The sequence below is a fragment of the Sinocyclocheilus grahami genome, unplaced genomic scaffold (assembly GCF_001515645.1).
Source record: "Sinocyclocheilus grahami isolate Dianchi unplaced genomic scaffold, SAMN03320097.WGS_v1.1 scaffold91.1, whole genome shotgun sequence".
Classification (NCBI taxonomy): Eukaryota; Metazoa; Chordata; class Actinopteri; order Cypriniformes; family Cyprinidae; genus Sinocyclocheilus; species Sinocyclocheilus grahami.
This window is the reverse complement of record NW_015505270.1, coordinates 2,706,912-2,716,299: the sequence shown is the minus strand read 5'-3', so window position 1 is coordinate 2,716,299 and position 9,388 is coordinate 2,706,912. Positions and strand designations below refer to the sequence as shown.

The 9,388-nt window shown below is 36.9% G+C and overlaps 1 protein-coding gene across 1 annotated transcript; it reads left to right on the top strand.

Moving 5' to 3' along the window:
• Positions 1 to 1,822: 1,822 nt before the first annotated feature.
• On the top strand, positions 1,823 to 9,328 carry LOC107587244 (stanniocalcin-2-like). The gene is made up of 4 exons (XM_016274956.1): positions 1,823 to 2,118; positions 5,549 to 5,691; positions 5,945 to 6,156; positions 8,463 to 9,328. Exons 1-4 carry the CDS (start codon positions 1,875 to 1,877, stop codon positions 8,836 to 8,838), a joined length of 975 nt encoding a protein of 324 aa, XP_016130442.1. The 5' UTR covers positions 1,823 to 1,874; the 3' UTR covers positions 8,839 to 9,328.
• Positions 9,329 to 9,388: the final 60 nt, after the last annotated feature.

The window sequence follows — 9,388 nt, the reverse complement described above, 5'->3', positions numbered from 1 at the left end:
CGTAAAAAGACAGTATAAGTCATTATAATCAGTAATTATGTCCCCACTGGATGCAACAAATCCCTCGTTTATAATGGGTTTTAATGTTTTTGTCTCGTCGCTCCAGCCTGACACGGCCTCAACAGTATGGTGAGGGGCGTAACATTTCCGTCTCACGCTTGAGGTATTCGGCCAATCACAACGCACTGGATAGCTGGCCAATCAGAGCACACCTCGCTTTTCAGACCGATGAGCTTTGTAAAAATCGACGCGTTTCAGAAAGGCGGGGCATAGAGGAGAAACAATAATGTACAGTATGTGGAAAATAATGTGTTTTTTTTACTTTAAACCGCATAAACACATTTCATTACACCAAATACACAAAATAATGTTCTTTTTAGCAACATCATATGACCCCTTTAATATTGACTGAAAAATGACATGAAAATAGTACCTTGAACGATCACTTGTATTTTTTTCCTGATAACAGCGAAAAGAACTTAAAATGTTCCGTCATTTTCGATCGTCCAGATAAGAGTAATATATCATTTGAAACTGTAAAAGGTCTACTTTTATTTGTATACATTGGCAATATCAACAAGACATTGTGCTTTTGTAAAATAAAGAAGTTATAGTGTTATATACACCTATTAAGAATAATAAGTAAATATGTTAAAACTATTAGTAATATGTTGCTTTTAAACCTTATAATACATAAAAATAGCTCAAAAAGTAAATGGTGATTCCTTGTCCTGGGTCTCATGAGTTTATCTTGGAGCACTGTTGGGTTACATATCCAACTAATTGAGGCTGAATGTGAAAATCCCATTAGGTCCATCTAATAGATTTAACATGTGTACTCGCCACCTGATAGCTGGAGGCTGCGTTACTGTATGATCATATGACTGTGGTGAGAATTACAGGATGGGAAGGTGGGGGGTTATGACACCCTCCAGAGTAAGTCAAGACAAAAGGTTGGAAGTACATAAACATTTTTAATTCTACAGTGGTTAACTGTCCACAGCTCTGTCTGAATGAAACATATCAGTAATATATAATTTCACGCATCCTTAAAAGTGGGTCATATTGCCTTTCAAAGTGCATTCATTCATAAGGTGCATGAACATAAACAGCACATTTAGATTTTTCTCATAATCTAAATGTAATATCAGTTGAATGAAGTTTACTTTGTTCGTCACAGTAAGATGAACAAGCCATAGCTGTTATGGAGTTTCACATCACATCAGAACACAAAACCGGAACTATTCATTTTATAATTTAATATCTAAAGCTATAACTGCAACAATGGCGGAGGTTGTTATAATAATAATTAAAAAATCCATTAGGACTTTTGACTCAAACCTTATAGTTAGCCTTGTGACAACTAGCCCCGGTCTCCACTATACGTGTTCTGTGTGTGTGTGTGTGTGTGTGTGCATGTTTATGTGGTTTATGAGGACACAAATTTGTATAATAACATGGGTATGACATAGGTATTACAACGAGAAGGTGATTTATGAGGACATTTTCAGTGTCCCCGTAATTCAAAAGGCTTATAAATCATTCAGAATGAGTTTTTTTGAAAATCTAAAAATGCAGAAAGTTTCCTGTGAGGGGTAGGTTTAGGGGTAGGGTTGGTGTAGGGCAATAGAAAATATGGTTTGTACAGTATAAAAACCATTACGCCTAAGGAGAGTCCCCATAAACCATAAAAACAAACCTGTGTGTGTGTGTGTGAACTTCGAAAGGACGCACGGTGCTGTGGTCTCGCCGGTGACTGTGATTGGTCAGCACCTGCTCACCTCCTTCATCCAAACTGACATGAGTTGGAGGAAATATATGCAGCATCCATCCCCCCGATCCTCACTACGCGTCTGCGCGACTCCCTCCGCCGCATGTGCTTCGTTCTCTCTGGTAATGCTACAGTGATCCGAAGACATTCGCAGTTTTACACAGCGTTATCATCATCATCATCATCATCATCATCACGAGACATGCGCGTGCAACTGACTATAGGAGTGTTTCTATTGTTTCTGGCGGTGCGGCAAACACACGCGACTGATTCCAGCAGCGCTCATGACACCTCACGAGAGAGATCACTGAACACCCAGAAGAGAAGACTCTCTCTGCAGAACACGGGTAGGTTGGTTGTAATAGGGCTTTTGCGCAGTGCATGCACAGAAAATCAAGGAGAGCTCGTAAATGTGTGGAGCTGTTCAAACTGCTTGCATTCAAGCTGCATCAAACTTTGAGATGTTCTATCAAACAACTTCTCTCCAGATTATGTCACCCCAACATTAAAATGCATGTTCTAAAATGTTTTTATCCTGCGTACATCAGTTGCCAGAGTTTTTTTCAGTGCAATAAATATAATAAATATGCATTTTCACACCGTTGTTATGTTTTGAGAGCCTCACCACGTCCAAACGGTAGCTATATGCGGTCATTAAAATATGTTGCCACGTCTAAATTTATAGCAAAGCAATAAATGTAGACATATTAAATGGTTGACATTTTTGACATTTATATATATATATTTTAATAATAATTAGCTGCTCTGACTTAAAGGCTAGGCTGTGTAATTTATATTTATTTATTTTTAATTTGTATTTATTATTATTATTTTTTAAATGTAGTTACCTACTTCGGTAAATATGTCCTCGAGCTCAGAATCGGTAAAGGCTTTTCACGCGAGTTAGAAATTTATCAAACTCATTCAAAAGTTGAAATAATACATTTGGAACGTTATTTGTCTACTTTTAAAGCTTTAATATATGGAGGACGAAACCTGCAAAAACAATAAATAAATAAATACACAATACGGACAATACGGCTCAGTTTTTCTATGTATCTTGCTCTGTTGAACGGCAAAAGTGACTTTACGTAGGCTATACTGGATTAACACCACGCATTTTCTGTCAGCGGGAAAGCCACGCCCCCTGCTATCACATGACCCGACCAAGTCCGTGGTTGCCACCCTCTCATTAGCATGTTGCGCAGAGGAAAAATAAATGCGGAACTACATTCAGAAATAAATGAGTGATCAAAAGAAAATAAATAGGATGAGTTTAGCATTTCCTTAAACGTTTTCCATTTGCCCACAAATTAATTTTATTTATTTGCCTACTTTAATCACACGTTTAATTATTTCTATATGTATTTAAACAAGAATTTGTGTATTTATACACACATTTATTTATTTATTTGCATATTTATTTATTTATTTGTGTATTTTTTTATTTATTGTTTTTGCAGGTTTCGTCCTCCATATTAATATAGCCTACATACATGCCACTCTGTTTTTTTAGCATAAAAAAAATAGACAAATAACATTCCAAATGTTTTAATGTGGCATTTTTTCTCTCAAAACATTTAATCAAAATGTAAACTTAGGGTTTGGCTTTGTTGTGGTAGTAAAAACAGGTAGAGGTAGGTATTTTCAAAACATTTCTTAAAATATTTTATTTTGGCCTCTGGTGTTGTTCCGTCATTTAGAGTGGAATTGTATTTTTTTTTGAAATTGTAAAAATCGCTACTTCATAGGAATGGTACGAAACTTGACTTTTATGGCAGTGACCACAAAAATTATTATTTTTTTTAATTGTGGATTTGATTCGAAAAAGCTAAATGGTTGTAAAAAGAATAGTCCGGCAGTGGAAATTAATGGTAAATACGCAAAAATACAAATAATTTTTTTGTGTACAATCTACAAATCATTCAAGACACAGAAAAAAAGTGCACAGCAATGAAGGGGTGACACTCTAAAATATCTCAAAATAAATAGCCCCCCCCCCCACCCCACACACACACACACACACATTAACTAGTGTGACTGTAAAACATGTTTTTGCAAATGCGTGAAATTACATAAAATCAATAATTCAGCCACAATGCAGTAATAACACAGACACCAGGGAAGGGGTGACACTCTAATCTAAAACATCAAGAGTACAAAACAGACACACATTTTAACAATTTATTTAAGTCCACACAACTGAACTGGCATGGCTGTAACAATATGGCAAAATTGAGCAAGGAGACTCAAATAAGAGGTTGAAATCAGATTGATTAACCACTGATAAAGCATTCCCGATCATTTTTGTTGAAATCTGATATGTATAACAAAATGTTTTTCTCCGTTTTCAGGTTTGACTGTAGTAAAATTAATGAAAAAACTGACATTCCAAACCAACATTAAAAAAAAAAAAATCTAAACCTTTATAAAAAGTTGTCTTTGAGAATGTCTAAATATATATCCAAATCCACAACTTAATAAAAATAAGTAGTTATGTCTAAAAACAACTAGAGAATTTATAAGCCTTTTACATATAGTTATATAGTGCCATAATTGAAAAGTAATATAACATTTTTTTTTTTTTAAATGATCATAATTATTGCATAAATATTAATTAGTATCATGAAATTCTCTCAAAAGAAACAAATATATATAACATACATATACAAAACATATATTGCATTGATTTTCCTGAAAATAAAAAGTTAAATTTCAGGTGTTCAAATGAACAATACCAGAGGGTTAACCGTAATTGTGGCATGGTTTCTAAGTGACCTAACTGCAGTTGTCAAAAACTTTAGAATATTAGTCATAAAGCTGCAAATTACACACAAATTTAGAACACTGCATTCAAACCATACTAAAGTCCACAAAGAGATCGTTTTCACAAAGCTCTATGCAGCAAACATAACAGACATGGAACATTTAGATTATTTTGAATGTTCTCAATTGCAGTCTTTCAAACATTGTTCATGTTACCCATTGTGACTTAGTTGTTGAATTATTTTATGATCATATTTTATAAAACTGTATGAACTTTGTTTAAATCTGATGCTTGTTTAGAATTTAAATACACATCATTTTAACAATATTTATACAAATTACCACTCAAACGCATTGGAAAAATACTGTAAAAATACTACTTCAAAAACCTGGTAATCAGTTACCTTCCCATATATGGTGGAAAAACGGTAAATGGATAAACACCACATAATATGTAATTTTACTGTAAAATACTGTCAAGTATGTTTTTGCAAGTAAAAACTATACAGTGTATAAAAAGTTTCTTTTAATTTCTGTAATCAGTAATGTACATTAGGGTGTTTTGTGTTACATGTTCTATTATTTAAGGATTGTTTATGGCATTATGTTAGTGTCGTGTGTATTACCCTGATGGTGTTTCGTCTGTGTGCATGATCCCTGAGCAATAGTATTAGCCATGTTTTATGGACAGGCCACTTACGATTAACTCGCATGATGAGGCTTGCTATTGTGCCACCTGTATTATTATAGTGTTTATCAGCGAGGTAAGAAAAGCTCATTTTGATAGTTAAATTAGGTATATTGACATTTTAAGTTGTAAAATATACAGGCATCCCTAAAAGCCAGAAACAGTGGCACAGTATTTTACAGTAAATTGCTAGCAGTTTTTTTTACTGTAAATTTAACAGGATATATTTCACAGTGTTACTATAGCAAGGGCAATGTGTAATTACTGTAAAAACTGTAATGTGACGACGACTCAAAGTCCTCTCTCCCTTGACCATTCTCCAGCGGAGATTCAGCAGTGTCTGGTGAACGCAGGTGATGTGGGCTGCGGGATGTTTGAGTGCTTCAACAACAACTCCTGCGAGATCCGCGGACTACACGACATCTGCATGACGTTCCTCCACAACGCTGGCAAATTTGACTCCCAGGTAGGATCCTGACTGCTTCACCTATGTACTTAAATCACAGTGTGCATACCATGTACACCATAATGCTATTTAACATTTAGTCTGAGGTTGGTCTACAGCACCTCGTCATTGAGAGCTGGCAGTTTGCCCGCTATGTCCATATCATTAGACATGCTTGAGCTGAAATTAACTTAGTCAGCATTTTGCCAACTGCATGTGCTAACATCATCACGAGACATGCGTGGCTTGATGAAAGACTCATGCATCACCGCAGGGAAAATCGTTCATCAAAGATGCGCTGAAATGCATGGCCCATGGACTTCGCCACAAGTTCAGCTGCGTCAGCCGCAAGTGTCTGGCCGTGAAAGAGATGGTGTTCCAGCTGCAGCGCGAGTGTTACGTCAAACACAACCTCTGCTCTGCCGTGAGGGAGAACGTCAACGTCATGGTGGAGATGATCCACTTCAAGGACCTATTTCCTAAAGGGTGAGTCCTTCAATATAGGGGTGCGTGATATTGACAAAAAATGATCTTGATATTTTCTGGGATTTTGTCAATAGCAATAATTCGATTTTGCTGAGTTTGTTTTTATGCTGGCACCTGGACTGGTTTAGGCCATGCAGTGGTTAATTCACAGCCGAAAACTGACAGAAATAAACTTTTTTCATTAAGGGGGTGATATGTATTTGCCACCTTAAATTGATTTCCAGGGGCATTTTTTGAGATGTATGAATAATCTTTTATGTCAACTTTTTAGATTTAATCAATAAATTCAATTAGAATAAAATACTATAGTCTGTTACCAATCAACAAAATCATTTTTGCACTGCAGAAGTGCACAGAAGCTGCTTCTAAAGCAGCATTTACATGTATTTACACTACAATTACCATTGCATAAAAATGATATGAGATTAATGTTTTACAAATATTGTAATAATATGAAAAAAATTAAATGATACTTTAAATATGAAACTAAAACTTAATGAGTGAAGTATTGGGTCATTCACTCAACTGATTTGTTCAGACAGTCGATTCATTCAGGAACAAAGCATGTGAATCATTGATTTGTTAAAAAAATGCTGATTCATTCAGGAAGGAAACACCACAGAGACGCACAACAGTTCTGCTGTGGCTTTGTTTGGAACCATTTCTATTGGCGATATAGAGCAAAAACAAGTCAACTTTCTTTTATTCATGCTTCATACAATACAGATTGTGTCAAAGCAGCTTCACAGTTTTAAACAGGAAAACATCAGAATCAGTTATAGAAACTCAACCATGAAGACAGCTCAAGTTATGCTGTAAAGCAGCTCTAACGCAACAGTGTCATTATTCACCTCAAGTCAGTTCAATGTTGGTTCTGTTCAGATAGGGCTGCAATAAAATTCAATATAAAATCAATATCACATTTGCAATTGGGATATTATTAGAGAAAAAAACAACATGCTTACACTTAATTTACCAAAACGCTTTTGCATAAAAATGTCAGCTTCCACATCGTTAAAACAACAATTGAGATATTATTGTTGACGATACATATCGCACACCCACTTCAATATCACATGTGCAGCAAATCTTTAGAAGAATAACGAAGTAAAGGCCCATTCACACCAAGGACAATTGCTATAGATAACTATACTATATACTATGCTCTATGCCAGTGGTTCTCAAACTTTTTACAGCGGCGTACCCCCTGGGGCATTTAACATTTCAAAATCACCTTTTGGAAGTAATTTGACACGTCATTGTTACGTCAGTAGGTGGCGAAAAGGGGCCGTTAAAATGTATTTGTCTTTGAATCATACAAGAGATTCATTCAAGAAGGCTGATTCATCCAGTAATGAAACAAGTACATCTTGAGTGAGTCATTTAATCATTCATTCATAAATTACATGTGATTTTGTTTAGTTGTGTAATGTTTTTTCTTCAGAATCATGAGAGAACCACAACTTCCATTGGGGGAAAAAAAACTTAATTTATCCAGAATCATGCAGTTCTATTTTGCACACAAACAGCTCTTAAAGAGTCCAGTTTTTATGTAGCCTGTTGATTTTTGTTCATGGTATTCAGCTCCAATAAATGGTTTGCCAAAAAGAGACACAGGATAAATGTTTGATATCATTATTTAATCACATTGGAATCGAAACTGGGAATCGAAAAGAATCGGAATCGATAAGCAGAATCGGAATCAGAATTGATCAAATTCAAACGATACCCAACCTTACATGGAAGTAAACAAACAAACTGGGTCAGAGATTGCAGATTCAACCCGACCTAAAGAGCCTCGGCATAAAAGCCCTATGACCAGAGGAATATTAAAACACAGATAAATAACTCATCAACTTGCAGTGTATGGCTCATCACCTTCCACTGTCAATTGCTCTGGTTCCCGTTGCAAGTTCTCAATCTGGCAACCCGCGTGAGCATCTAGTCTGAGGAGGAGGGGGAAGGAGAAAAAACGCTCTGTAATATTTTGAATTTGGACCGCAGTACCCATTTCAACCACTAGCTGTCAAGATCACATACTGCACCTTTAAACGTTCAAGCTCTTTAAAGCAGGATGGATTCTAATTGGACGCCATTGTTCATTAGCTGGAAAAATCATTTTAAAGTCATTCCAATGATGCTGTCCCTCTGTGCCATTATTATTATAGTTGTGGTGTGATTTTGCTCTTCTTTTAAATTTAGAGCGATCTTTAGAACTCTATCTTTATTGTTATAGTTAGCGTTCTTGGTGTGGACAGGCTTTAAGGTTTTACTTTCCTAACCATCTCCTCTCCTTCACCGAAAAGGCCCCATGTGGAGTTAGTAAACATCCTGTTGGGATGCGGCGAGGAGGTGCGCGTCGCCATCGCCCGCCGAATACGAACTCAGTGTGAGCAGAACTGGGGAGCTCTGTGCGGGAGTCTGAGTCTCTGTGCCCTCGGAAAGGTGCAGAACCAGGCCAGTTCCACCCTCACCCCTGTCCCAGACATCACCACTCCATCGGGAGCCAGCGGCAACTCCCTTCCTCCCGCGAGCCCGCTTCTCCCGGAGGCTGACGGGGAAACGGTTTGGACACACACAGAAAGAGATGAAGATGAAAATCAGTCCTCAGGTCCTCAACACAACGCCTCTGATGCCGAAAAAGAGCTAAAGAGGTCTCTGAATGCCACCAAAAGGAGGTGAAGGGAAGGGGATTCTCAGTGCCTTCCACCCACACGTCCAAAAAGGCTCGTTCAGTGCTCTCCTTCCCTGCCTCACTCAAGGACAAATAAGCTGCAGTCTCCAGTGGTTCTATAAGAGCACCAGCGATGACAGGGTATTTCAATGTGATGATACATTTAGAGCTGCCATCGTCATTGTGTTTGATTTGTAGGTCATTCTGTGAGAACATGGACTGGTACAATATTTGATAGGAGTCTCAAAGATTTCAGTGGCGTTTCACCCTTTGTAGATGTATTTGTAGATTGTGGACTAAGTGCACTCCTCAGACTGCAGACTCTTCAGAAGGCTTAGAGGGAGTCTGTCAGGCTGCAATTCTGAATAGCATTATTACAAAAACTGGGCCTTGTGTTTTGTGATGACATCATTCCATCTGCTCAGTATTTGTCGGCTTTGAAGCAAGGCCATTTGGGTGAACATCACGAAAACATGTCTGGGTCACATTTCACCCCAAAAGAAAAAAAAAGGAAATATATATATATATATATATATATATATATATATATATATATAT